Here is a 27723-nt window from a genome sequence, read left to right on the forward strand (position 1 = left end):
AACAAAGCTCCCGGCAACTTTCTCCCTCGCAGCGCCCCGCCCGCCCGCGGCTCCCCAGCCCCAGGCCGGGAGGTAGGAAGGCGCCGGCGGGAGTCGGGGATCCTGCTTTGGGGTGTGTGAGTTGGGGTGGGGAGTTGCTGGTTAGGAGGTGAGGCGTGCGTTTGCGGGACCATCTCTGAATGGTTCGCAGCCCTCTTTTTGCCCGGGGGCCCGAATTTGCGCCCGTGACCGAGCCTCACTGAGGAGTGGGAACTCTGGCCGGAGTTAGGGTGCCTGCTGCTGGGTCTGAGTTTGGGCGTGCGCGCAGGAGCGGGTGCGGGCCAAGGGCGCTGGCGGGGTGTGGGGCGTGCGAGTGTCTGCAGCGGTGTCACTTTGGAGTGAGAAGGACCCCGTGTGTAATCTGGGGGGCATTTGGTCCTTCTTATGGAGAAGGGAGGGCCTCTGGGGTGGCCGAGGGGAGGTTACGGGGCTTTCTGGATCTTAAGTCTTGCCTCTTTGGAGGTTTAGGGTCTGGGGCGGGAAATTAGGGGGACCTTTCTTACCCGGCTCCACCGTCCCTTTGTCTGGCCACATGGGGGAGGGCTGGGCTGGGATTTTGGCCTACGGGGGTCCTGAACGCCGCAGCGCCACTGGGCTTGGCCTGGAGTCTTTGTCTGCTAGGGTCCGTGGGAGGAGGGGAACAGGGGCCTGGACTCTGGGGTCCTGGGAAAGCTATGGAGGACATGGAGCCTCCGGGGAGGCGGGATCTGACTGTACTGGAAAAAGTTTTCCCTGTTCCCGGCCTCCGGAAAGTCACTGGGAACTTGAGTTGGATCAGAGCCCACGGCGCACGGGGGAGGGGAGGGGCGGGGCCCGGTGCCGTAGGGGAGTCGCCCTGGCCGGCAAGCCCCTCCCCCGATGGGGGTTGTGGGAAGCGGGGGGAGGGGACGCCTGGGCCCTTTGTTCTGGCTCTTCTGATGGCAGGGCGCCCCTGTCCCCCAGCCTGTGGTTCTGTGGGTCTCTCCTGGTCTCGGCCTCAGCTGCTGCCCTGAGTCTCTGTCCTTGCCCTTTCTAGGTCTCCATCTCCCTTTCTCTGGGCCTCTGTCCCCCTCTCTCTGGGTCTCTGGTCCCCTCTCTCTCTGGGTCTCTGTCCCTCTCTCTCTGGGTCTCTGTCTCCCTCTCTCTCTGGGTATCTGGACCCCTCTCTCTGGTCCCTGTCCCCCCCTCCCTGGCCTCTGTCTCCCCCTTTCCCTGGTCTCTGTCTCCCTCTCTCTGGGTCTCTGTCCCCCCCTCCCTCTGGTCTCTGTCCCCCTCTCTCTCTGGGTCTCTGTCCCCCCCGTCGCTGGTCTCTGTCCCCCCCCCCACTGGGTCTCTGTCCCCCTCTCTCTCTGGTCTCTGTCCCCCTCTCTCTCTGGTCTCTGTCCCCCTCTCTCTCTGGTCTCTGTCCCCCCCCCTTGCTGGTCTCTGTCCCCACCCCCTCTCTGGGTCTCTGTCCCCCTCTCTTTCTGGGTCTTTGTCCCCCTCTCTCTAGATCTCCCCTCAGTCTTACTTGGCCCCTCTTCTTTTCTGGCAGCTGCTGCACACATCCTAGCACCTGTTCTTGGGGTGGGACAGGGAAAGTTTCACCCACACCTTCCTTCCCCACCACTAGCTTTTGCCTCCCGTCTTCTTTAAAACCTGTAATTCATACCCAAACCATTAGCCCTCATGGCCCTCGGCATTACTCTGGGGTAATCACTCTGGGGTAATCATTGTGACTTCATCACAGTTGAGTTCCTCTGGAAACTCTGAGAACACTCCCATCCTCGGCTTTCCCAGAAATCCAGCTCCTTCTCCTCCCTCAGACTCAGGAGTCCAGGCCCCAGCCCCTTCTCCCTCACACCCAGGAGTCTAGGCCTCCAGCCCCCGCTCCCTCAGACCCAGGAGTTCAGGCCCCAGTCCCTCCTCCCTCAGTCCCAGGAGTCCAGGCCCCAGATCCTCCTCCCTCAGACCCAGGAGTTCCCCCCAGCTCCTCCTCCCTCAGACCCAGGAGTCCAGGCCCCCAGCCCCTCCTCCCTCAGACCCAGTGGTCCAGAGTCCCAGCCCTCTCAGCTTCAAGTCCCTTGAGGGTGGGGTTCGGGGGAAGCTTGCTGAGTTCTGTGTTCCTCCAGGCCCAGATGGGGGAACCCCGGGCTGGGGCCGCCCTGGACGATGGCAGCGGCTGGACGGGCAGTGAGGAAGGCAGTGAGGAGGGTACCGGCGGCAGTGAGGGGGCTGGGGGTGACGGGGGCCCGGATGCAGAGGGGGTGTGGAGCCCAGACATTGAGCAGAGCTTCCAGGAGGCCCTGGCCATCTATCCACCCTGCGGCCGCCGGAAAATTATTTTGTCTGATGAAGGCAAGATGTATGGTGAGTCTACTTCTGTCTTTTGCCCTGGCCCCCATTGATGAATAATGACAGTAACCAAGGTTTATGGAGCACTCTGAAGTAGGAGCTAGCATCACTATTTGCACAGATGAACAAACTGAGGCACAGCTAGGTTAAGTGATTTGCTTATGGTCGCACAGAGCTAGTGTGTGATGGAGCTGGGATTTGAACCCAAGCAGTCTGGCTTCCGTGTAGCTGAGGGGACCGGCAGCCCAGACCTTTGGGGACCCATGCTGCTTTCTTTTTCCCTCGTGTCCGTGCTGTGGGGAAGTTCTGTTGAAAGCCTAACTAACTCTGTTCCGTCTTTGAATCTTCAGGTCGGAATGAACTGATCGCCCGCTACATCAAGCTGAGAACGGGGAAGACCCGAACTCGAAAACAGGTCTCAGAACGGACTTGTGGGCTTCTGTCTGGGATGGGCCGGTCTTCTTAGGGTCATCCTTGTATGGGCAGGTTCAGGTTCAAGGAAGAAGCTGCTTCCTGTGTGTTCATCTGTCTTCTCGGCGTGTGTGTTAGTCCGTTTGTGTTGCTATAAAGAATTACCCGAGGCTGGGTTATTTATTTATTTATTTATTTTTTGAAATGGAGTCTAACTCTGTTGCCCAGGCTGGAGTGCATTGGCGCGATCTTGGCTCACTGCAACCTCTGCCTCCTGGGCTCAAGCAATTCTCCTGTCTCAGCCTCCCAAGTAGCAGTGATTATAGGCATGCACTACCATGCCCGGGTAATTTTGTATTTTTAGTAGAGATGGGGTTTCACCATGTTGTCCAGGCTGGTCTTGAACTCCTGACCTCAGGTGATCCACTCACCTCAGCCTCCCAAAGTGCTGGGATTGCTGAGATTACAGGCGTGAGCTGCTGCGCCCGGCAAGGCTGGATAATTGATAAAGAAAAGAGCTTTAGGCTGGGCCAGTGGTTCATGCCTGTAATCCCAGCACTTTAGGTGAGCAGATCAGGAGGTCAGGAGATCGAGACCATCCTGACCAACACGGTGAAACCCCGTCTCTACTGAAAATACAAAAATTAGCTGGGAGTGGTAGTGTGTGCCCATAATCCCAGCTACTCCGGAGGCTGAGGCAGGAGAGTTGCTTGAACCCAGGAGGTGGGGGTTGCAGTGAGCCGAGATCGTGCTACTGCACTCCAGCCTGATGACAGAGCGAGACTCCACCCCACCCCCCCCCAAAAAAAAGAAAGAAAGAATAGAGCTTTATTTTGGCTCACAGTTCTGCAGGCTGTCCAGGAAGCATGGAGCTGGCATCTGCTCCTGGTGAGGCCTCAGGAAGCCTCCAATCATGGCGGAGGGGGTAGTGGGAGCAGGCCTGGCACATGGAGAGTGGGAGCAAGAGAAGAAAGACAGAGGTCCCAGACTCTTTGAAACACCCGGATCTTTTTGTTGTTGTTTTTGAGACAAAAGTCACTGTGTCTCCCAAGCTGGAGTGCAGTGCGGTGATCTCAGCTCACTGCAGCCTCTGCCTTCCGGGTTCAAGCAACTCTCCTGCCTCAGCCTTCCAAGTATCTGGGATTACAAGTATGCGCCTCCACATCTGGCAAATTTTTTTATTTTTTTATTTTTTTAATTTTTTTTTGAGACAGCAGAGTCTCGCTCTGTTGCCCAGGCTGGAGTGCAGTGGCGTGATCTTGGCTTACTGTAAGCCCCGCTTCCCGGGTTCAAGCGATTCTCTTGCTTCGCCCTCCTGAGTAGCTGGGATTATAGGCGCGCACCACCATGCCTGGCTAATTTTTTGTATGTTTAGTAGAGGTAGGGTATCGCCATGTTGGGCAGGCTGGTCTCGAACTCCTGACCTGAGGTGATCCACCCGCCTCGGCCCCCCAAAGTGCGGGGATTACAGCAGAGCCACTATGCCCGGCCCTAATTTTTGTGTTTTTAGTAGAGACAGGGTTTCACCATGTTGGCCAGGCTGGTCTTGAACTCCTGACCTCCAGTGATCCGCCCATCTAGGCCTCCCAAAGTGTTGGGATTACAGGCGTGAGCCACCGCACCTGGCCTAAACAACCAGATCTTGTGTGAACTGAGTGAGAAGTCACTCATCATCAAAGAGATGGTGCAAAGCCATTCATGAGGGGTTCGCCTCCATGATTCAATACCTCCCACCAGGCCTCACCTCCAACACTGGAGATGGCATTTCAATATGAGATTTGGAAGGGACAAATGTCTAAACTGTATCAGCACGTCTGTTCGTGTGCTCTCACTGTGCCTGTTTGGGGATAGTTTTTCTAGCGGTTGTGTTAGACCCAGAGTAGCCACAGAGAGCATGGTGGAGGGGAAGGAGGCCTGGATGGGAGGGGTCCTGGGAGGATCCGTGGTGTTCACGAGCTCCTTTATGGGCATCTGTGTTCGGGTGCTCCCGAGATGGCTCTCATCTTCAGTGTGTTTGTCGCCTTTCATGTTCCAGCAGCTCAGTGAGGCACCTGGAGGGAGAGAAGGGGTAGTGAACATAGGGGCGGCGGCTGTGGCCTGAATCTGCTTCTCCGTTGATCCTTCCAGGTTTCTAGTCACATCCAGGTTTTGGCCCGAAGGAAATCGAGGGAAATCCAGTCCAAGTTGAAGGTAGGGACCAATGCAGACATCCTGAGAGGGGGACAGAGACTGGGGGTGGGGGACTGAGACCCAGAAAGAGAGGGACAGAGACCCAGGGAGAGGGGGACAGAGACTTAGAGGGGGGAGGACTGAGACCCAGAGAGAAAGGGACAGAGACCCAGGGAGAGGGGGACAGAGACTTGGGGGAGGGGACCAAGACCCCGAGAGAGAGGGACAGAGACCCAGAGAGAGAAGGGGACAGGGACCCAGAGAGAGAGGGACAGAGACCCAGAGACAGAGGGGGACAGAGACCCAGAGACAGAGGGGGACAGAGACCCAGAGACAGAGGGGGACAGAGACCTCAGGTGAGGGACCTCTGTGGTCAGGGCAGGGGGTGCAGTCATCCAGGGTGGGGAGTCAGTGGCCCACAAAGGGAGATGCATAGGGATGGTGGTGTGGTTGCTGAGACCCTGGGCAGGGAGCGATGGCGTGGAGGGGGCTGAAGGTTTTGCTCAGGACAGCAGGAAGGATGAGCCGTCGGTCCCTTCCCTTGACCACTGTTCCTGTCCCTCCTTTCCCTCTTCCTGGCGGTCTCATTTCTTCCCCCTCTTGTGCTGTGAAGGCCTCCTCTTCATCTCCACTGGTTTGTTCTCCCATTTCCTGACCTTCGTGTGACCTGCCTACTCTTTGTGCCCAGAAATCTTCATTTCCTGGTGGAGATTCCTCATTCATTTCCTTTTCCTCATCTGTTGGATTTCCTGGTTCCTCTTGGCCGGAGACCCTCATTTTCTCCCCCTTCTGGGTGTGCGGGGTTTTTCTGTCTCTTTTTCTGGAGTTGGGGACAGTCGCTTCCTGTTTTTTTTTTTTTTTTTGTATCCAGCAGCTTTCCCTTTCTTTCTCTCTAGGTCTGAAACTCTTCCCTTCCGGTCTGTTCTCGACCTTCTCTGTTCCCTGTCTGTTCTGTCTGGATTAGGAAACATTCACCTTGTCTTCCCACTGGCTCTGAAATTCTCATTTCCTGTCTCCTGGACATCTGGGAACCTTCTGGCTTTCCTTATTCTAGAAACCCCCATCACTGTCTTTCTGGGCAGGGAGCTCCTTTTCCCCTCCAGGGCTGGCCACCTCCACTTCCTGTTCCGCATCCGTCCCTTGGCACTGCTCAGCTCAGGGTGGTGGGGCTGTGCGGGCGGGTAGGGCAGGGAGGTGGGGGAGTCCGGGCCGTACTTCCTAAGTCATGTTTTCTTTCCTCCTTTGGCACCCTCCCCCACCCCCACGGGCAGGCTCTGAATGTGGTAAGTTCCCCTGCCCATCCTCCCACCCACGCTCACTCCAGAGTAGTGCCCCGTCCCTGAGGAGGGGCAGAGGGCTGTGGTGAGAGGTTCAACCCTCCCCCAACCTAACCCCTTTGCCTTTTTTTTTCTTTTTTTTTGTGACAGGGTCTTGCTCTGTTGCCCAAGCTGGAATGCAGGGGCACGATCTCCACTCGCTGCAACCTCTGCCTCCTGGGTTCCAGTGATTCTTGTGCCCCAGCTTCCCTAGTAGCTGGGATTATGGGTGTGTACCACCACACCTGGCTAATTTTTGTATTTTTAGTAGAGACAGGGTTTCACCATATTGGCCAGGCTGATATTGAACTCCTGACCTCAAGTGATCTGCCCGCCTCCGGCTCCCAGAGTGCTGGGATTACAGGCGTGAGCCACCATGCCCGGCCACCAACCCTTTGCCTTGACTCCCCACCTCTGCACCTCCCCGTCTTCACCCCACCCTGGCACCATCCCCCTCTTGCCGTGTTGACTGGGATGCCCCTCTCACGTGAACTTCCACCTCCTCCTCCAGGACCAGGTTTCCAAGGACAAGGCTTTCCAGACAGTGGCGGCCATGTCCTCTGCCCAGCTCATCTCCGCACCTTCTCTGCAGGCCAAACTGGGTCCCACTGGTCCTCAGGTGGTCCAGGTTGGGGATTGTGGGACTTGGGGGCAAAGGGGGATGGATGGGGCTGCAGCTATCCACAGGGGACTGACCAACCATTTTTCTTTGTGTCCTATCCAGGCCTCTGAGCTTTTCCAGTTTTGGTCTGGAGGATCTGGGCCCCCCTGGAATGTTCCAGAGTGAGTACTATGTGTCCTGGCTCAGCACCTGCCCCCCACCCTCACACCCCCACAGAGACCTTTCTCACTCCACCTTCTAGCTCCCGTCTCCCCCCATGTATGTATGTATGTATGTATGTATGTATGTATTTATTGACATGGAGTCTTGCTCTGTCGCCCAGGCTGGAGTACAGTGGCGTGATCTCGGCTCACTGCAACCTCTGCTTCCTGAGTTCAAGCAGTTCTCCTGCCTCAGCCTCCTGAGTAGCTGAGACTATAGGCGCCTGCCTCTATGCACGGCTAATTTTTGTATTTTTAGTAGAGATGGGGTTTCACCATGTTGGCCAGGCTGGTCTTGAACTCCTGACCTCGTGATCTACCCGCCTCAGCCTCCCTAAGTGCTAGGATTACAGGCATGAGCCACCATGCCCAGCCTCTATTAGGTGGTTCTTGGACCTGAGGGTAGAACAGAGGTTATAATTAATCTTCTCTTAGGTTCAGAAGGAAGAAAATGTTTCCCAGAGGTAAGTGGGAGGGTCCTTTTCAGTTCTGAGAGAGCCTTGAGGTGACGGGATATGTTTGTAGCCTACAAGAATAGAAATGGGCCCGAGAAGATGACGGGAAGTGCTTTTTTTTTTTCTTTTTTATACAGGATATTCCTCTGTTGCCCAGGCTGGGGTGTGGTGGCACAATCATGGCTCACTGCAGCCTCAGCCTCCTGGGTTCAAGCAATCCTCCTGCCTCAGCCTCCTGAGTAGCTGAGACTACAGGCGTGTGCCACCACACCTGGCTAATTTTTTGATTTTTTGTAGAGACGGGGGTCTTGCTATGTTGCCCAGGTTGGTCTCGAACTCCTGGGCTCAAGTGATCCCCCTGCCTGGACCTCCCAAAGTGCTGGGATTACAGGCGTGAGCCACCGTGGCGGGCTGGGCGTGTATTTCTTAGCCCAGAGAGGAACTGATGGATCCAGGCTAGGCACTGGTTGGGTAGTGTGGCTGCAGGATGGTGAGGCAGGAGTGTTGACAGTATTGCCAGAGAAAGAGTGCAGTGAGGGCCGGGTGCAGTGGCTCACGCCTGTAATCCCAGCACTTTGGGAGGCTGAGGCGGGTGGATCACGAGGTCAGGAGATGGAGACCATTCTGGCTAACATGGTGAAACCCCGTCTCTACTAAAAACACCAAAAAAAAAAAAAAAAAAATTAGCCGGGCATGGTAGCAGGCACCCGTAGTCCCAGCTACTCAGGAGGGTGAGGCAGGAGAATCACTTGAACCCAGGAGGTGGAGGTTGCAGTGAGCTGAGATTGTGCGACTGCACTGCAGCCTGGGCAATAGAGCGAGACTCTAGCTCAAAAAAAAAAAAAAAAAAAGTGCAGTGACAGGCTGTGTGGATGTGGGATCTAGACTGGAAGAGAAGGAAGGTCACTGGGGAGCTGCTGCTGAATGGGGATACGGGAAGCATCAGATCAAGTACTTGGGGGCTGAGGGTTTTGCAGGGGAGGGTGCTGAGCTGGAAAGTAGGGGGCTGGGCAGGCACTGCACTGACGCTGGGGTTTCCGCTTTCATGGAGCTGTTAGTCAAATGGGGGAAATGAGTGTTCATCAAATCATCACTTGCATAAACAGAAAATCGAAGGATGTGTGAAGTGCTGTGAAGAACCACAGCAGGTTCTGGGGTGGAGGAGAAAGTTCTAGGGGTTTCTCTGAGAAGATAACATTGAAGGCTGGGTAGGACTTAGCCAGGTGAAGAATGGGAGTGGGAGGCCCGGCATGGTGGCCCACGTCTGTAATCCCAGCATTTTGGGAGGCCAAGGAGGGCGGATCACTTGAGGTCAGGAGTTCGAGACCAGCCTGTCCAACATGGTAAAACCCCATCTCTACTAAAAATGCAAAAAACAGCCAGGCATGGTGATGTGCGCCTGTAATCCCAGCTACTCCGGAGGCTGAGGCAGGAGAATCGCTTGAACCTGGGAAGCAGAGGTTGCAGGGAGCTGAGATTGCGCCACTGCACTCCAGCCTGGGCAACAGAGCGAGACTCTAACTCGAAGAAAAAAAAAAAAGAATGGGAGTGGGAATATATTAGGCAGAGACAATAGCACATGACAAAGTCCTGAGGTAGGAGATCTTTCTGGGTTCAAGGAATCTAGAGGAGGCCAGTCCAGTATTTGTTGAGTGCCTACTAAGTGCCTGATACTGTGCTTGGTTTGGGGGCACAGCAGTAAGACAGGTGAAATCCCTGCCTTCACGGAGCTTCATATATTTGGGGTGGGGAGGAGACAGACAATAAACATATAAACAAAGAATTGATAAGAAAAGGAGGCCAGGCACAGTGGCTCACGCCTGTAATCCCAGCACTTTGGGAGGCCGAGGTGGGTGGATCATTTGAGGTCAGGAGTTCGAGACCAGCCTGACCAACATAGTGAAACCCCGTCTCTGCTAAAAAAATACAAAATTAGGCCGGGCGCGGTGGCTCAAGCCTGTAATCCCAGCACTTTGGGAGGCCGAGGCGGGTGGATCACGAGGTCAGGAGATCGAGACCATCTTGGCTAACATGGTGAAACCGCGTCTCTACTAAAAAATACAAAAAATTAGCCGGGCGTGTTGGCGGGCGCCTGTAGTCCCAGCTACTCGGGAGGCTGAGGCAGGAGAATGGCGTGAACCCGGGAGGCGGAGCTTGCAGTGAGCCGAGATCGCGCCACTGCACTCCAGCCCGGGGGACAGAGAAAGACTCCGTCTCAAAAAAAAAAAAAAGAAAAAAAAATACAAAATTAGCTGGGTGTGGTGGCACAGCCTGTAATAATCCCAGCTACTTGGGAGGCTGAGGCAGGAGAATCGCTTGAATGCAGGAGGCGGAGGTTGCGGTGAGCTGAGATCACACCATTGCAGTCCAGCCTGGGCAACAAGGGCAAAACTCTGTCTCAAAAAAAAAAAAAAAAAAAAAAAATAGAGATGGGGTCTTGCTGTGTTGCCCAGGCTGGTCTCAAACTCCTGGGCTCAAGCGATCTTCCTGCCTTGGCCTCCCAAAGTGGTGGGAATACAGGCGTGAGCCACTGCGCCTGGTCTGACCTCTGACATCTAAGTCTCTTCACCACTATCTCTTGGGCTACTAGGGCTGTGACTGATACTATAGCCACTAGCCGCATGCAGCTATTTAAATTAAAATTAAATAAAATTAAAGATTCTGTTTCTCAGGTCCATGAGCCACACTAGTGCTCAGTGGCCACGTGGTGTGTGGTCAGTAGCCACAAGTGGGCACTCGGTACCGTATTGGATGGTGCAGATTTGCATCCAATAGAACATTTCCATCCCTGGAAGATTCCATTGGCCAGTGCTGCCTCCCCACCCCGACTTTGGCCTCATGTCCCATCTCCTGACTGTTGGTCATTTTCTTCCCACCCTCCCAACCCCTCAGCCTCTTCTTCCTCCAAATTCCTTGTCTTCTGTGTCTTCTCCCACCTTCCAAGACTTGGTTTCTCTTCTCTCCTCTTTTTTTTTTTTTGAAATGGAGTCTTGCTGTGTCACCCAGGAGTATAATGGTCGGCTCACTGCAACATCTGCCTCCCGGGTTCAAGCAATTCTCCTGGCCCAGCCCCCTGAGTAGCTGGGATTACAGGCGCGCACCACCACACCCTGCTAATTTTTGTATTTTTAGTAGAGATGGGATTTCACCATGTTGGCCAGGCTGGTCTCGAACTCCCGACCTCAAGTGATCTGCCCTCCTCAACCTCCTGAAGTGCTGGGATTACAGGTGTGAGCTACCACGCCCGGCTGGTTTCTCTTCTCTTTCTGACATTTTGTGAGAGATACGAAAATGTCATCATCAACAGCCTGAGATACCGGGCTGAGACTGACCTGGGTTCAAGTCCCAGCTTTGCTGCATCTCAGCTGTGTGACTTTGGGCAGGTCAGTTGACCCCTCTATACCTCAGTTTCCTCATTTGTGCAATGAAAAGAGCAGTCATTCTACCTACCTCACGCACTGTGACGCTTCAGTGAGATTGTGCACAAAATGCACAGGGTCTTGCTTGTCGTGGCCTCGCAGTAAACATTTGCTGGTGACATTAGCATCTTTCTACCTGGCTAATCCCTGGCTTCCTTTTTCCCTCAGTGTGAAGCCATTCTCACAGACACCGTTCTCCTTGTCACTGACTCCCCCATCTACTGACCTCCCAGGTAAGAGCCTGCGCTCCACCCTCCCTTGTCTCCCCTCTCTCTCTTCGACCCCTACTGCCTTTCCTTCAACCTTCCATAAATTGAGGGATACATTGTTTTGTTTTTTTTTTTTTGAGATGGAGTCTCCCTCTGTCGCCAGGCTGGAGTGCAGTGGCGCGATCACGGCTCACTGCAACCTCCGCCTCCTGGGTTCAAGTGATTCTCCTGCCTCAGCCTCCCAAGTGGCTGGGATTACAGGTGCCTGCCACCATGCCCGGCTAATTTTTGTATTCTTAGTAGAGATTGGGTTTCACTATGTTGACCAGGATAGTCTTGATCTTTTGATGTCATGATCTGCCTGCCTCAGCTTTCCAAAGTGCTGGGATTACAGGCGTGAGCCACGGCGCCCGGCCAATTAGGGGATACATTCTTACTGAAGCCCAGCTTTGAGGCAGGGTGTGTGTGTTGGGGGCAGGGGAGCAGGGAGGGGCTGGAGAGCTGAGTGGTGGAACTGGTGATGGTTAGGAGATTTTGGTCTTTGCAGCCACACACACTGGGTTTGTGTTCTGCTGCTTGCTAGCTTATGCAACATTGGGGAGGTGTGTTACTCAAGATTCTTTCAGCTGCAAGTGATAGAAATCCAAATCAAGCCAGCTGAAACAACATTTTAAAAAAGAAGAGGCCGGCACAGTGGCTCATGCCTGTAATCCCAGCACTTTGGGAGGCTGAGGCAGGTGGATCACCTGAGGTCAGGAGTTTGAGACCAACCTGGCCAACATGGTGAAACCCCTCACCTCTACTAAAAAATACAAAAATTACCCAGGCATGGTAGCACTTTGTAATCCCAGCTACTCGGGAGGCTGAGGCAGGAGAATTGCTTGAACCCGGGAGGCAGAGGTTGCAGTGAGCCGAGGTGGCACTGTCGCACTCCAGACTGGGCGACAAAGCAAGACTCTGTCTCAAAATAAATAAATAAATAAATAAATAAATAAATAAAATAAAAAGTAATAAGAAAAATGTATTGTTTATTGATTCCAGTAACTGATAGTTCAGAATTATGGCCTCAGGCATGGCTGGATCCAGTGGCTCAGGTGATGGCATCAGGCATTACTTTGATTTGCTTTCCACTGTGGTGGCTTCATTCCCAGGCAGACTCAGCTACTTGGCAGCAAAGATGGCTTCTGGAAGTCCATGCTGATATGGCCCTGAGAACTCACATCAGTGAAAGAGGAAGTCCCTTAGTTTCCAGAGATTTATCAATTAGGAATACTTTCGGCTGCAAGTAACAGAAGACCCACATTAAAAGTGCCTTAAATAGTAAAAGCATTCATGTTATGAATCCATGCAACAAAAAGCCTGGAGGTGGGCTGTTCCCATGTGGGCTTAGCAATATCAGGACTGGAATCTCTATAGTTCCTCTCATGTCTGTCTTATTGTCCCAAGATGGCTGTTGCAACCCCAGGGATCGTGTCTGTGTTGGTCCATTTGCATTGCTATAAAGGAATGCCTGAAACTGGGTGATTTATCAAGAAAAGAGGTTTATTTGGTTCACAGTTCTGCAGGCTGTACAGGAAGCATGTTGCCAGCCTGTGCTTCTGGTGAGGGCATCAGGAAGCTTAGGATCATGGTGGAAGGGGAAGGGGAGCCACTATGTCACATGGTGAGAGGGAGCAAGAGAGCGAAGCCAGGCTCCTTTAAACAGCCAGCTCACATCAACTCAAAACTTTTTTTTTTTTTTTTTTTTTTTTTGAGACAGAGTCTTGCTCTGTCGCCCAGGCTGGAGTGCAGTGGCATGATCTCGGCTCACTGCAAGCTCCGCCTCCCGGGTTCATGCCATTCTCCTGCCTCAGCCTCCCGAGTAGCTGGGACTACAGGCGCCTGCCAACATGCCCGGCTAATTTTTGTATTTTTAGTAGAGACAGGGTTTCACTGTGTTAGCCAGGATGGTCTCGATCTCCTGACCTCGTGATCCGCCCGCCTTGGCCTCCCAAAGTGCTGGGATTACAGGTGTGAGCCACCGCGCCCGGCCTCATCAACTCAAAACTTGAGAACTCACTCGTTACTATGGGGAAGGTACCAAGACATTCATGAGGGATCCACCCCCATGACCCAAGCACTTCCCATCAGTCCCCACCTCCAACCTTGGGGACCACACTTTTTTAAAATTTTATTTATTTATTTTATTTTATTTTCGAGATGGAGTCTTGCTCTGTCCCCCAGTCTGGAGTGTAGTGGCAGAATCTCGGCTCACTGCAACCCCTGCCTCCCAGGTTCAAGTGATTCTCCTGCCTCAGCCCCCTGAGTAGCTGGGATTACAGGCACGTGCCACCATGCCCGGCTAATATTTTGTATTTTTAGTAGAGACAGGGTTTCACCATGTTAGCCAGGATGGTCTCAATCTCCTGACCTTGTGATCCGCCTGCCTTGGCCTCCCAAAGTGCTGGGATTACAGGCATGAGCTACCACGCCCAGCTGGGGATCACATTTCAACATGAGATTTGGAGGGGACAAATACCCAAACCATATCAATGTCCCAAGCAGGACTTGGCCAGGGCCAAAAGCTTTCTCCTCCCAAAGTTCTGTCTTTTTCATTCAGGAAGAAACTCCTTCCCAGAAGCCCCCCAGCAGATTTCCCCTAACGTCTCATTGGCTAGGACTGTGTCACATGGCCACTTCTAACTGCAAGGGAGGCTGGGAAAGTGAGTATTTAGTTTTTTCAGCTTCTAAGTGGAGGCAGGCAAGAGACAACAGTACCTGATACGTTCAATAAATGTTAGCAATTTGTATTGTTCTTTCTTCTCTCTCCCTAGGGTACGAGCCCCCCCAAGCCCTCTCACCCGTGCCCCCACCTGCCCCATCACCCCCAGCCTGGCAGGCTCGGGCCCTGGGCACTGCCCGGTTGCAGCTGGTAGAGTTTTCAGCCTTTGTGGAACCGCCGGATGCAGTTGATTCTGTGAGTAAAATTTTAGTATAGTCACTGAGGGATTTTGAAATATACAGGGTGACAGGGAGGGAATGTATAAAGTCATGGTTTTAAAACTTTAGCATGTATCAGAATCATCTGGAGGGCTTCTCAAAACAGAGATTGCTTTCTGATTTGCTAGATGTGATGTGGGGCTTGAGAATTTGCGTTTCTAATAAGCTACCAGGTGCATTGATGCAGCTGGTCTGGGGACCGTGCTTTGACAACTACTAGCATAAAGGAACTGGAAGGTCATGGGGTGACAAGTTGGGAAGGTCAGAAAAACTCCTCAGGACATCATTCATTCATTCATCAAACGTGTTTGAGTTTCTACTGTTCACCAGGCTTTGTGATGCATACTAGGAACTTGGAAAAGATCTTATTTCTGTGCTTGAGCTTCTTCCGGGCTAGGATGGAGTGGGCCGACTGTTAGAAGAAACAGCTCCTAACTCTTAGGGACTGAATGCCAGATAAGTTGCATGTAACATTTCAATGTAGGTTCACCAGGAGCCTTGGACTCAAGTGATTTGGGGATCCAGGCTCCTTCCATTTTGTGGCTCTGCCATTTTCTAAGGCTTCAGAATCCGCTGATGGAGTCTCTGCATCTGGCCAGCAGATGGAGGAAGGGAAAAGAGTCAAGATTGTGCAGGAGGTTTTAGGAATCTGACTTGGATGTGTGGACTGTCAGGCCTGGTCACATCCCATTGGCCATAACTTAGTCACGTGGTCACACCTAACTGCAAAGCAGCCTGGGAAATGTAGTTTCACACTGTAAAGGAACCAGGATTTGTGAACACGTAGCAGTCTCTGCCACACCACATAAACATCAATCAAAACGTCAACCATAAGACCTCTGTGGATTCCCATTCATTCACTCTTCCATCCACTGAACATTTATGAGCACCTATTCTATATAGGACCAGGCCTAGGGGGTGTGAGCTTTGCCCTGGGGCTGCTGGGGAGCTATGGGAGGGCTATGACCAGGGGAGCGGCAGGGGCAGGTCTGGAGCCACATGAGGGATGAACTGGAGAGGCGAGGTTGGAGGCTGGGGTGAGGGCGGGAGGCCTGAGCTGAGGCTGAGGCAGTGAGGATGGAGTTGGGGGTGTGTGGAAGGGAGTTGGGGACTGTGGGACTGCAGGGGCTGCAGGGGACTGTGGGTGCAGGAGCAGGAGTGGGGACGATGGGTGGGAGTCAGGCCCAGTGCTGGGTGGACAGTGTGGAACAGCTGGCCAGAGCTGTGGGGATGGTGACGGCATTTGGTGGGCTCAGGCAGCACGGGCTGGAGATCCAGCCCACCTCCGACTTCTTACCCATGGCCAACCCTCCTCAGTACCAGAGGCACCTGTTCGTGCACATCAGCCAGCACTGCCCCAGCCCCGGAGCACCGCCACTCGAGAGCGTGGACGTCCGGCAGATCTATGACAAATTCCCCGAGAAAAAGGGTGGCCTCCGAGAGCTGTATGATCGTGGCCCCCCCCACGCCTTCTTCCTGGTCAAGTTCTGGGTGAGTTCTCACAGCAAAACCAAAAGTGCTCACAAATCCTGTGGCGTCCCAGCAAAGGCCTCTGGCCCTGAGAGAGACGGTCACGGGCCCTACCAGGTCAGCCTGGGACTTACCAGTCAGTCCTCATGGCTTGGAGTGTCAGCCTCCTTTGCAACAAGGAACACCGAGGAGGCCAGCCCCCAGGGTGGGTTGAAGGTGTCTGGGCCTCCCTGGATCCCACTAGACATTGCCACATGTAACTAATACAGTGAGTTACCTGGCCGTGTAGCTAATAGGGTCCTGGGCATGGGCTTGCCATGTTCCAGGCTTCCCTGTGCCCCACCTGACTGCACCAAGCCTTGCTGCTAAGGAACGGTTCCCTCCCCTTAGCCAGTGGACTTGTGGAGGCTCTGGTTTCTAAAGAGGGGACTGATGCTTTGCATCAGTTTCACCATACCTTGTTGCTAGAGAATGTCTGGCTTTGAGGAAGTGATGGAAGGAGCCACAGAGTGGCTTTGTCAAGTCCTGTATTCATTTATTTGTTTATTTATTTATTTTTGAGACAGTCTCACTGTCACCCAGACTGGAGTGCAGTGGCTGGATCTTGGCTCACTACAACTTCCGCTTCCTGGATTCAAGAGATTCTCCTGCCTCAGCCTCCCCAGTAGCTTGGACTACAGGCACCTGCCACCACATCTGGCTAATTTTTGTATATTTAGTAGAGATGGGGTTTCACCATGTTGGCCAGGCTGGTCTTGAACTCCTGGCCTCAAATGATCCACCTGCCTTGGCCTCCCACAGTGCTGGGATTACAGGTGTGAGCCACCGCGCCCGGCTTAGTCCTGTATTTACGTAGCAATCATTTATTGAGCACTTCCTATATAGAGGCCTGGTGTCAGGTGCTATTTATATAATTGGGACTCAGAGGGCCCATCTTGCGTGTTTCTTAGGGCTAATTGGTTTGGTGTCCAGTATGATGACTAACACTACAGGGGTTCAAAAAATGTGTTTTATTTTATTTTATTGTTTTTTTTTTTTTTTTTTTGAGATGGAGTTTTGCTCTTGTGGCCCAGGCTGGAGTGCAATGGTGCGATCTCGGCTCACTGCAACCTCTGCCCCCTAGGTTCAAGCGATTCTCCAGCCTCAGCCTCCCAAGTAGCTGAGATTACAGGCATGCGCGACCACGCCCAGCTAATTTTGTATTTTTGTAAAGACGGGGTTTCGTCATGTTGGCCAGGCTGATCTTGAACTCCTGACCTCAAGTGATCCGCTCACCTTGGCCTCTCCAAGTACTGGGATTACAGGCATGAGCCACTGCACCTGGCCTAATTTTTGTATTTTTAGTACAGACAGGGTTTTACCATGTTGGCCAGTCTGGTCTCGAACTTCTAACCTCAAGTGATCCACCTACTTTGGCCTCCCAAAGTGCTGGGATTACAAGTGTGAGCCACAGCGCCTGGCCTGGGCTCAATAAATGTTGCCTGGATGTTTAGGGGATGCTAGTTCTTATAGTAACAAAGGTGGTAGAGGGATCTAGTCTCTGAGAAGAAAGCCTGGCCAGGTATGTATGGTGGTTCACTTCTATCTTCCCAGCACTTTGGGAAGCTGAGGCGAGAGTTTCGCTTGTGTTCAGGAGTTTGAGACCAGCCTGGGCAACACAGTGAGACCTCAACTCTACAAAAAATGAAAAAAATTAGCTGGGTGTGGTGGTGCGCACCTGTGGTCCCAGCTTCTGTGGAGGCTGAGGCAGGAGGATCACTTAAGCCCGGGAGGTGGAGACTGCAGTGAGCCAAGATTGTGCCACTGCCCTCCAGCCTGGGTGACAGAATGAGACTCTGTTGAAAGAAAGAAAGAAAGAAAGAAGGAAGGAAAGCAAGGAAAGGAAAGAAAGGCCTGCTGAGGGCCTGAACTTTACTGGTCTTGCTGGGAGTGTTGCTTTTCCAGAGCTTGCTGTTCATGGTTCTGGAGCTTTCTGCCGTGTGAAGCAGAGGCCTGAAACTGCTCTGGGGATGTGCAGCTGAGGGCTTAGACGTTGTTGGGGCTTAAGACAGGCCTCATCAGGCCCCAGGACTGGAGAGCCACCCCCTCAGGAAGCCCAGCTGCTGAAGGGGTTCAGAGGAGCAGCTGGTAAGATCTTTGGTTTTGCCACGGTGAGAGATGGAGTCGGGCCCCTGAGAAGACAGACCTGGCACAGTGTTAGCAACTAAAGTTAGGAAGAGGAAGAGGTGCACCTCTCAAGGAGGTGACTCAGACCAAAGGTGTGATGAGCTCTTAGGCTTCCTTAGGCCCCACTTGGCCCAGTGACACCTGGCCATCTGTCTACACACTTGGCCACTGGGGTCATGGAGGGAGTCTGACCTCTCAGATTCGGCCGAGGGGGAAGTGCTCTGAGGAGGAGTCAGGCCTCCTCAGGCTCCGTGAGGTCCCATTGCTAGGGAGTAGCCACTACCTTAGCAACCAGGGTGAGAGGGGCTTAGAGGCAGGTATTCATCTTGAACTGGTTGCTAAGGAGTAATTGCCATAGTAACCTGGCCCTTGGAAGGGGCTGAACCTCTTGAGTTGCGGGCTTCAAGAGAAAAAGGTTGAATTGGCTGGACACAGTGGCTCACGCCTGTAATCTCAGCACTTTGGGAGGCCGAGGCAGGTGGATCACCTGAGTTCAGGAGTTCGAGACCAACCTGGCCAACATGACAAAACCCTGTCTCTACTAAAAATACAAAAATTAGCCAGACATGGTGGCATGCGCCTGTAATCCCAGCCACTTGGGAGGCTGAGGCAGGAGACTCGCTTGAACCCGGGAGGCGGAGGTTGCAGTGAGCCAAGATCACGGCATTGCACTGGGCAACAAGCACGAGACTTCATCTCAGAAAAAAAAAAGAAAAAAGGTTGAATTTGAATTCCAGGGCTCCTTTAGTTACTGGGGAGACAGGGCCAAGACTGTTTTGGCGACCCAGACTTCTTCAACACTGATGGACGGTGGATCTTCTCCAGAAACCAGCCCTTGGAGAACTTTGAAAGCCTGACGCGGTGGCTCACGCCTGTAATCCCAGCACTTTGGGAGGCCAAGGTGGGAGGATCGCTTGAGCCCAGGAGTTGGAGACCAGCCTGGGCAACATGGTGAAACCCTGTTTCTACAAAAAATACAAAGTATTAGCTGGGTGTAGTGGCATGCACCTGTGGTCCCAGCTACTCAGGAGGCTGAGATGGGAGGATCACTTGAGCTCAGGAGGTCGAGGCGGCAGTGAGCTGTGATTGTACCACCATGCTCCAGCCTAGGTGATGGAGCAAGACCCTGTCCGCCCCAAACAAACAAACAAACAAACAAAACAACACTGAGCAATCAAGCTGGGAACTGCAGGGGTAATGGTAGGCTATGGGGCAGAGTCCCCACTGTGTTTTTTTTTTTTTTTTTAAGATGGAGTTTCACTCTTGTTGCCCAGGCTGGAGTGCAATGGCACGATCTCGGCTCACCACAACCTCTGTCTCCCGGGTTCAAGTGATTCTCCTGTGTCAGTGTCCCAGTAGCTGGGATTACAAGCATGTGCCACCACGCCCGGCTAATTTTGTATTTTTAGTAGAGATGGGGTTTCTCCATGTTGGTTAGGCTTGTCTCGAACTCCTGACCTCAGGTGATCCACCCACCTCGGCCTCCCAAAGTGCTGGGATTACAGGTGTGAACCACTGCGCCTGGTAGTCCCCACTGTTTATAAGGGACGTCCCTTCTGACTCATCTGTGCCTTCCCATCTCCCAGGCGGACCTGAACTGGGGCCCAAGTGGTGAGGAGGCGGGGGCCGGTGGCAGCATCAGCAGTGGTGGCTTCTATGGAGTGAGCAGCCAGTATGAGAGCCTGGAACACATGACCCTCACCTGTTCCTCCAAGGTCTGCTCCTTTGGCAAGCAGGTGGTGGAGAAGGTGGAGGTGAGGCTGGAGGGGTGGAGCTCTGGGCAGGTGAGTGCCCAGCCACCCAGCACTTGGGGGTGCGGAATGGACCAGAAGCCATGATGACTCAGGCATTTGGGAGTATGCGTGGAGGGAGTGGGTCCCAGCCTCTTTGAGGGTTTAATGCATGCGTTGGGAGCTAATGGGGAGTTCAGAAGTCACAGGTAGGGATCATTCTGAGGGCTGACAGGTAATGTGTAGTATAGAGATTTCGAGTCACTGAGATTGAGAAGGGTCTTATGGATATGGAGAGGTTCTTAGGGCAAGAAGGTTCAGAAGTCACACGGTTGCTAATTTAGAGGTCAGATAGAGTTTGAAGATGTCATAGAGGGGTCTTTGGAGGGTATCTGAGGGCTGGGAGGTTAGAGGAGTTCAGAGGTCTTTGGGGGTTCAGAGAATCACTTTGAGGGGCTTGTGATTTGCAGGCTCAGAGATCCTGATTCGGATCCCCGAGGGTTCAGGCCCAGTCTCCAGTCACTGTGGGTGGGGTGATGAAAGGAAGGTGGCAGTAAGAGTGAGTGTGGTGGCATCTTAGAAGCACAGTGTGAAGCTCAGTTCCTGGGGTGACCCGTGTGTCTCTCAGCCACCATTATCCCCACTCCCTGCCCCTTGGTTCAGACGGAACGGGCCCAGCTGGAGGACGGCAGATTTGTGTACCGCCTGCTACGCTCGCCCATGTGCGAGTACCTGGTGAATTTCTTGCACAAGTTGCGGCAGCTGCCTGAGCGATACATGATGAACAGCGTCCTGGAAAACTTCACCATCCTCCAGGTGATGCCTGGGGCTGGGCTGGAGTCGGGGCTCCCAGGGGCCCCCAGTGTGGAGGGACAGTACCTATAACAGACCCTCAGTCTAGGGGAACTCCTCACGCAGGAACTGACACAGCAGGGACTCCGAAGTGAGCCCTCAGCCTGAGGCTCTTTTAACTAGGAAACTGATGCAGCAGGGACCCCACCATTGACCCTTAGTTTAGGGGACCCCTTCACCCAGGGAACTGATGTGGTGGGGATGTCACAGCACTCTCTCTCTCTTTTTTTTTTTTTGAGATGGAGTCTCGCTCTGTCGCCCAGGCTGGAGTGCAGTGGCAAGATCTCGGCTCACTGCAACCTCTGCCTCCTGGGTTCAAGTGATTCTCCTGCCTCAGCCTCCCGAGTAGCTGGGATTACAGGCACGCCCCACCACGCCTGGCTAATTTTTGTATTTTTAGTAGAGACAGGGTTTCACCATGTTGGCCAGGTTGGTCTTGAACTCCGACCTCAAGTGATCCACCTGCCTAGGCCTCCCAAAGTGCTGGGATTACAGGCGTGAGCCACCACGCCCAGCCCCACAGCACTCGCACATAAGGTGAGTCCCTCCTTCCCTGGGGAAGCTGACTGGAGGGCACTTGAAGGCAGATCCTCAGCTTTTCAACGAACATGATATGGTGGGAGCCCCTTTAACTTTTTGGACTGCTGAGGCAGAGACCCCTTGACTGTGGAACCTGCAGGGAGGGTTCTCCCTTTACTTGTGACATCATGGGGACCCCTTTTACCCGGGGCATGTGATGTGATGGGAACCCGATTAACCCTGAGACGTGATACACCATAACTGCCAACGCTCAGCTGAGGGGTAACCCCCATTGCCCAGGGAACTGACTTTTGGGCATCCCTTTCTCCTGGGGAACATGATATGGTGGCGGCCTGTTTCCTGGAGATGGAAAAGAGCCTGCTGGGTATTCCATGATAGCTTGGCAAGGGGGCACAGGGGTCCCTGCCCTCCCTTCTAAGCATAAGTCCCTTGTCCTGGCCTTCCTGGCAGGTGGTGACAAACAGAGACACCCAGGAACTGCTGCTCTGCACCGCCTATGTCTTCGAGGTCTCCACCAGCGAGCGTGGGGCCCAGCATCACATTTACCGCCTGGTCAGGGACTGAAGGGGGACCCCAAAACTGGCTCACCCCCAGAACACCCTCCTCCCAGGGAGGGTCCTCCAGCTCACCTCATGCTTCTTATTTGGGGAGAGGGCTGTGATGTAAAGGGGTTGACCTCAGAGGCCTAAGCAACTGGGGCCATCCCCCCCATTAGAGGGGACCCCAAAACTTGGTTGGAGAGCTGAACAGGCTGGGACTGAGGAAAGGATAAACCCCGATATTGGGACCTCACGGTGGGTATCTGAAAGGACAGATCACTCCAGAGTATCAGGGATTGTGGGGACAGGAGTGAGACAACCTCCAGGTACAGCACTGGCTTTTCAGCCCCTGGCAGGGCCCCCCCACTCCTCTGCATGTCTTGGAGAGCCCTAGTTACACATTGGCTTGTCCCCTTTCTTTTCCCCAGCCACCCCTCCCCCTGAAATTTCTGCCCCTCTCTCTACCACCCTCACTCCATGACCTGTGAGATCACAAAGTGAAGATGAACCCTTCTGTGCAGGAGCAGAGCCAGGTGGGCCCTGGAAATATATATTTTTTTAATATAACGAGATATTTATAAGTGGGTGCTAGGGTCTTGACTTTATCTCAGCTGCACAAGCAGTGGGTTGAAACTTTCTAATCTCATCCCCCATCCTAAGTGAGCCGTGAGCCAGACTGTTTCCTCCCTCCCCTCTCAAAGTTTGTTGGTTTGTGTTCTGAGAGAGGATAAAGCTATTTTACCAAAAACGCAGGGGATTTATTTGAGGTTTGGGTGAAAAATAATCTTGTGGGTGGTGGTAGGCCGACAGATGGGGACAGGAAGCTGTGGACGAAAGCCCCAGGTCCCGTGGGAGAGGTGACAGCAGCAGGGGCAGGCAGCCACGTGGGTCCCCAGGGGAATGTGAAGGCGGAGGGCTCCAGGCGAACTGGGGATTAAACAAATATTTACAGGCAGCAGGGAAGTGCCCAGCGCACGTGACGGGGGCGGGGCGGGACTTTGGGGAGGGCGGGGCCTAGCGGTATCGAGCGAGCCGGTTGTAGACGTGGTCCAGGTTTCTGCACAGGAATATCGAGAGCGTCATGAATCCGAGCTATAGAGAAAGGAGATGAGGTCAGAGAAGTCGAAGGGGTGCTGGCGAGACGGGGGTGATGCCCACCCGGGCATCCAAGGTCAGGGGTGGGGCCGTGAATTGGGCGGGACGGGGCTGGAGAAGGGAGACCGGTAGAATGGGCGGGGCTCGACGGGAACTGCCGCAGGGCTGGCTGATGAGGCGGGAACAGCTGCTACAAGTGGGGGTAGAGGCTGAGAAGGAGTAAGGTCGGAAGCAAGCCCAGGGTCCTTTATTTTGGAGGCTCATCTGTCTCCCCCTCTGCCTCAGCCTCTAATTCTGCCTCGGCCTCTAATTCTGCGCCCGCACTCCCAGTGTAAGGCTGGTCCTCGTCTTGAACCCACAGCGGCCAGAGCCCCAGGGCCACGGGCAGCTTGCCTTGCGGTGCCTTGTCCCCCCAGTTGGGGCAGGCACCCGCCATGCCCCAGCCACCCCACAGACTGCCGCTGCGCCCGCCGCCGCCGTCAGCGATCAGGCTGGGCCCGGGGCTCGAACCCCCAGCGCCCGGCATGTGCGGCTCGCATTTCCGGCGGAGTGCCCTGCGCTGTAGCTGCAAGCTCAGCACCATGACCGTTATCTGTGGGGAAAGGGGAGGGAGATCGCAGCCAATAGCAGGAGGTTTTCCCTGCGTACACCCAATCAGGGCTCCCTGAAGCTAGGCGGCCCCCGCCCCCCGGTGCTGGGTGGAGCGGCGGGAGGGCTGGGGTGGGCTGCGCTCCGCCCCGAGCGCTTGCTTCCCAGGCAACCGAAGGACGCGAAGTGAAGGGCAGGGCCATCTAGGGATTTAGGGCCGATCGCGGGTAGGGGCGGGGCCAGATCACCTCGAGTAGGCCGACGCCCAGGCAAATGCCCATTATGGAAATCAGGTTGTTGTGCAGCCACTTCTGGAGGCTCTGCCCGCAGCCCTGGGGGTGTAGGGAAAAGTCAAAGGGTTCTTTCTGGGACTCTCAAGCCCAGGCCCAGAGTTCTTTCCAGCCCAACCATCACCGCCTTCAGGCATCTACCCGCTCCCCTAGTCACCAGGGCACTCTCGTCTCCTTACTAGTGCACCCTCGCTTCACCTTTTCCAAGCCTGGCCCCTCCCTAGACGTCTGTATTCCAGAGCCAGCCCAGCCTTTTCTTTAGGCCCTGCCCTTCCTACAGGCCCCTCCCCCTTCACAGGGCCCCGCCCCTCCTGCCGTACCTTTCCTTTTCTCGTAGCCCCCGCCCTTTCTCAGGCCCCGCTCCTCACCGGCAGCCCTCCCCCTCCCGGAGGCCCCGCCCCATTCGACTGGTTCATGCTCCGAACCCCTGCCCACCTCGCGGTAGATGTGGCTCTTTGCAGAGACCGCGCAGATGTCTGTACTGTGTGTGGACCGCGCCAGCTGTCCAAGCCTGCCGACCTGGGGCAAGATCACCTTATCTAGGATTGTGGAGTCGTTGGTCGCCGACAAGTTGTAGCAGGAGCAGGGCACGCGGTGCACCTCCGACCCGTTACCTCTCAGGATGAGGACCTGGAGCCAGTCTTGCGAGGAGTGCCAGCCGCAGCAGCGCAGCTGGGAGAGGGATATGGGTCAGAGGGACCGGGACTGGAGATATATGATGTTGGGGATCAGGGGACAAGGTGATGGGTATGAGGTCAGGTCGGGGAGCAGGAGACTAAGTGGTGGGTGTGGAGTGGGGGACAGTGGGCTGGGGTCGCGATGGGGCCGGGGCCAGGGGACATTACGGGAACATGGGGCTGGGAAAAACAAGTCACGGGGTGACCTGGGGCTGGGGAAGGAGCTGCAGCGTCGCGCTGTGGACTAGAGATTCAGTGGGTGATGCAATTGAGCCTCTGATACCCGACAGGTGAATAGGAGTGCGAGACCATGTGAGTCTCATCGGGGGCGGGGTCCGGTGGGAGCCAGAGTCACTACGGGGTAGGAAGCCGTGTCTCGCTAGGGTCTTGGGACTAGGGGCCTGACAACTTCCGGTCGGGGCGGGGGCGGGGACGGAGTCTCTCGAGGTAGATGGCGAAGCCACGCCAGGGTCTGGGTACTGGGAGACTGGGCGACGCCGGGGCCAGTTGTGTCATCTGGGGAGTGCGGGTCGTCGGGCCTGGGAGGGGTTGGGCTACGTTAGGATCGTAGAGCTGGGGGTCGGGGTCACGTTGGGGTGGAGTCTCCTCGAAGCACAGGGCTGAGGCGGGTCAGTCCGGGAGGGAACTGGAGGAGGGGGGCTTACCTGGAACTGCACGTAGTCCCAGCTCTCCTCGGCCGCGGTCTCCTCGGGGTTGGTGCCGTACTTTTGGATGGTTTTCTCTACGACGTCCTGCAAGCTTCGCTTCAGCTGAGAGGCCACCAGTGAGGCTGGGCCTCATCTTCCCCGCCCCACCCCTCCCCCTCTCAGGCTGTGCCAGCCTCAGGCGGTCCCTGTGCATCTCTGGGCCAGTCTCAAATCCTTACTGAATGGCTAGCTCTGTGAACTTCAGGTCTGTCTTTCTGTTTCTCCCACTATTTCTACAGCTCATTAAGTCTCTGTCTCTTCTTTCAGGGCGTCTATTTCTTTCTCTTGTTCTCTCTTTTTCCCCGTGTGTTTCCCTTTGGAGCTGTTTATGCCTCTCTTCCTTGGTCCAGGTCAGTGTGTCTTTCTATTAATTTATTTTTTGAGATAGAGTCTCACTCTGTCACCCAGGATGAGTGCATGACTCACTGTAGCCTCAAACTCCCTGGCTCAAGTGATCCTCCCACCTCAACCTCCCAAGTAGCTGGGGCCCCAGGTGCACACCATCACACCCGGATTTTTTTTTTATATAGATGGGGTCTCACTATGTTGCCCAGGCTAGTCTTAAACTCCTGGACTCAAACAATCCTCCCACCTCAGCCTCCCAAAGTGCTGGGATTATGGGATTACAGGCGTGAGCCACCAGGCCCAGCCTCTTATTTCTCTTTATCTAGGTTAGCCCCTGTCTGCCTTTGTTTCGGTCTCTCTCCACCCTCTCCCACTACTCCCTTCCCCCTCCTCCCTGCTGGGGGTGGGTGGTGGTCACTGTAGGAAGCTCACCTGGGCCTGCTGAGTGGAGATGAGGATTCCCAGGGTGATCTGCGTGGCAAACAGGAGCAGCAGCATCCCAAAATACTGGGGAGCAGAGTGGAGAGATCAGGCTGACCACCCCCGAACCCCGGCCCAGGCCATTTTTGAGGGTGGGGATAGGAGTGTTCCTAGGGACGGAGAGGGATGGGGCACTCACCAGGCCCAGGAGGCAGCGGAGCTCCTTGAGGGCCCCCACACAACCCAGGAGGGCGATGCCCATGGTGAAGATTCCCGAGATGGCCAGGACTTTGGACCAGATCTGCAGAGGCACGAAGGCCAAGCCTGGGAGAGGTGAGGGGAGCGATGATGAGCCGGGTGGCACACTCCAGGCAGTCCCATTTCCCACCTAGGCAGCCGCTCAAGTGGGGAGCAGTATCCTGGTGCCCTTCTCTCTGGGACTCTGTCCCTGCCCCACCCTGAGTCCCTGTCTCCTGAAACTTTCTCTTCTTTCTGGGTCTCTGTTTCCCGTCCCTGGATCTCTGTCTCTCTTCCTCTCACCCTCTCCTTCCTCCTTCAGCTCCTCCTCATCCCCAGTAGTTTCAGCCCTATCACTTGTTCTGTGACATTGGCTTGGCTCCTTAACCCTCCCTGAGGCCTAGGGGATGGTATCTATTTCTTAGGGTTTTTTTTTTTTTTTTTTTGAGACAGAGCCTTGCTCTGTCCCCCAGGCTGGAGTGCAGTGATGTGATCTCAGCTCACTGCAACCTCTGCCTCCCGGGTTCAAGTGATTCTCCTGCCTCAGCCTCCCTAGTAGCTGGGACTACAGGCATGCACCACCATGCCTGGCTAGCGTTTTGTATTTTTGAATAGAGACAGGGTTTCACCATGTTGGCCAGGCTATTCTCGAACTCCTGACCTCAAGTGATCCACCTGCCTCGGCTTCCCAAAGTGCTGGAATTACAGGTGTGATCCACCACGCACCGTCCCTAGGGTCATTTTGAGGGACACATGGGGACATGTGTTCAACCCAGTCCTCAATACAGGGCAAAGACTTCTTAAATATGAGCGTTTAGGGTCATATTTCATTATGATTTAGGGTCCTACTTCATTATTATTTTCCTATTATTAATGTTATTTTGGCTCTTTTACTTCCTTGCTGTATGACATCCATCAAGGGACTTCCCCTCTCTGAACCTCAAGAGAGGGGAAGGTTTATGGGGGCATCTGACCAGCCACAAGGCCCGACAGATAGGAAGTGCTTGAGAAATGGCTCTCATGATCATTGTTTGTATGCACAACCCCATTTGCCGGAAGAAGACTCAGGCTCCGAGAAGCCTCCCGTGAGCAGTGGATGGGAGCCTGTGGCCTGCCTGCAGAGTAGGGCACTGTGGGTCTCCCTGAGACAAGGGAGACCCCAGGAAGTTGCTTGGGTTGGGGGAGGCCCTCCCACCTGCCCCAGCCCCCCTCACCCACAAAGGACACGAAGCTGGTCTTGTCGATGAGGATCCAGATGCCGAAGCAGAAGATCAGGCTGCCCAGGACCTGGGGAGAGGAGATGCGGATACGGGGGTGGGCCACGGGGGAAGATGAGGGCTGGGTTGGCGGCAGGGGCTGGGCCCGGGCTGGGTAGCCATGAGGCAACTCACGAAGAAGAAGAGGTTGAAAACGAAGAGGAAGTACTTGATGAGGCTGAGGCAGCTCTCCTGGGCCGACATCTTCACCTAGTGGGGTGAGCGGTCCACTCACCACACAGAAGAGGTGCTGACAGTGGGGGAGACAGGGAGAAAGACAGAGGCTGAGAGAGAAAGAGAGACGGAGAGCTGAGAGAGAAAGGAAGAACCCCGAAAGAGGAAGTTCCAGGGGTGGGGCTCCACCCACTCCCGCTTCATGCAAGGTGGCTTTCTGTCTCTCTCTCTGTCCCTGTCTCCCTCACCTGCTCCACTGGGACACATGCTCTGGTACCTGAGGGGCCTTGGAATTTGTGGGCACCAAGGACTTACGGGGCAGTCCCTCCCAGGTCTCCATGTCTCAGGCGCTGGGGGATCTAAAGGGACCCCTGATCTACTGGAACCCACCTCTGGGCATGGGGACCTCAGGGCTGACCCTGGAGAGCAGCTGACCTCACAGACACTCTGACCTCATGGCCTGCTAAGCTCTCCCATCTCTGCATCCAGCTGTGTCTCCCCTTCC

General features: G+C 54.6%; 2 protein-coding genes across 17 annotated transcripts; one reads left to right on the top strand and one right to left on the bottom strand.

Annotated features, from left to right (window-relative positions):
- The first annotated feature begins 17 nt into the window (after positions 1–17).
- TEAD2 (TEA domain transcription factor 2) lies at positions 18–22177 on the top strand. Of its 12 annotated transcripts, none has more exons than XM_063615724.1 (13): positions 18–72; positions 2130–2367; positions 2703–2767; positions 4891–4953; positions 6204–6215; positions 6760–6876; positions 6973–7031; positions 11113–11177; positions 13967–14109; positions 15450–15623; positions 19355–19522; positions 20162–20314; positions 21341–22177. In XM_063615724.1, the coding sequence occupies exons 2-13, from the start codon at positions 2136–2138 to the stop codon at positions 21452–21454; spliced, it is 1365 nt and encodes a 454-aa protein (XP_063471794.1). In that variant the 5' UTR covers positions 18–72; positions 2130–2135; the 3' UTR covers positions 21455–22177. The 12 variants fall into 12 exon arrangements, with proteins under 12 accessions (XP_063471794.1, XP_063471795.1, XP_063471796.1 ...); XM_063615723.1 differs by lacking the exon at positions 18–72 and adding an exon at positions 948–1054; XM_055237161.2 differs by lacking the exon at positions 18–72 and adding an exon at positions 1470–1916 and having other exon boundaries at positions 2136–2367.
- CD37 (CD37 molecule) lies at positions 22166–27409 on the bottom strand. 5 transcript variants are annotated; one of them, XM_063615739.1, is made up of 8 exons: positions 27180–27409; positions 27003–27075; positions 25751–25875; positions 25564–25638; positions 24745–24831; positions 23838–24074; positions 23361–23444; positions 22166–22521 (listed from the first exon to the last, which is right to left on the bottom strand). In XM_063615739.1, exons 1-8 carry the CDS (start codon positions 27246–27248, stop codon positions 22444–22446), a joined length of 828 nt encoding a protein of 275 aa, XP_063471809.1. In that variant the 5' UTR covers positions 27249–27409; the 3' UTR covers positions 22166–22443. The 5 variants fall into 5 exon arrangements, with proteins under 5 accessions (XP_063471809.1, XP_055093144.1, XP_063471811.1 ...); XM_055237169.2 differs by having other exon boundaries at positions 24745–24849; positions 27180–27404; XM_063615741.1 differs by having other exon boundaries at positions 24745–24849; positions 27214–27384.
- Positions 27410–27723: the final 314 nt, after the last annotated feature.

Source organism: Symphalangus syndactylus, chromosome 13 (genome assembly GCF_028878055.3).
Source record: "Symphalangus syndactylus isolate Jambi chromosome 13, NHGRI_mSymSyn1-v2.1_pri, whole genome shotgun sequence".
Taxonomy (NCBI): Eukaryota; Metazoa; Chordata; class Mammalia; order Primates; family Hylobatidae; genus Symphalangus; species Symphalangus syndactylus.